The 648-nt window shown below is 44.8% G+C and overlaps 1 protein-coding gene across 1 annotated transcript in view; it reads left to right on the forward strand.

The window, feature by feature from the left end:
- wipi1 (WD repeat domain, phosphoinositide interacting 1) overlaps positions 1 to 648 on the forward strand; it is a 24,239-nt gene that overhangs the window by 18,456 nt on the left and 5,135 nt on the right. The window contains 1 exon segment of the mRNA XM_032536894.1: positions 187 to 326. Within this exon segment, the coding sequence (XP_032392785.1) occupies positions 187 to 326 (140 nt within the window).

Here is a 648-nt window from a genome sequence, read left to right on the forward strand (position 1 = left end):
CCGCTCAGGGCGCTGGTCCAGCACTGGTAGCCCCCCCTCACTCTGACATCTCTCCATTATTGCATGTAAAGGACCCATAGGGGATCAAAAGAGTATAATGGGTCTGGACGTCTAAAAGACTTGATATGTCTGATGTAAAGTTGATTTTTACTCCTGTGTTCTTCCATCCTTGTTGTCTCCTCTCAGGCTCTTTGGTTTTGATGAAGACCAGGATGAGGGACCAGAGTCGGAAGGGTCAGAGGTCACAGGGACAGCGCAGGCTTGTCCGTCCTACGCTGCGACCGCGGCCCTACCGGCCGCTGGTCCCGTCACCGCGACCCTCACTGGTTAGTAGTCCCACACATCTCCGTGTGTGTGTGTGTGTGTGTGTGTGTGTGTGTGTGTAGTACTAGTAACTTTAGTTATACTATTTTACTTTAGTTACTCCACTCTTCATCTACAGCTTTAGTTACTAGTTACTTTAATACTATTACTTTAGTTACTTTTACTCCACACTTTCATCTACAGCTTACAGTTACCTACTAGTTACTTTAGTACTCCAACTACCTTATTTACAGCTTAGTTACTAGTTACTTTAGTACCAGGTCCACCATTATGACAGTCTGTAGTTACTAGTTACTTTAGTTCCTATTTACTTTAAGTTCTCCA

The sequence above is a fragment of the Etheostoma spectabile genome, chromosome 15 (genome assembly GCF_008692095.1).
Source record: "Etheostoma spectabile isolate EspeVRDwgs_2016 chromosome 15, UIUC_Espe_1.0, whole genome shotgun sequence".
NCBI classification, from domain to species: domain Eukaryota; kingdom Metazoa; phylum Chordata; class Actinopteri; order Perciformes; family Percidae; genus Etheostoma; species Etheostoma spectabile.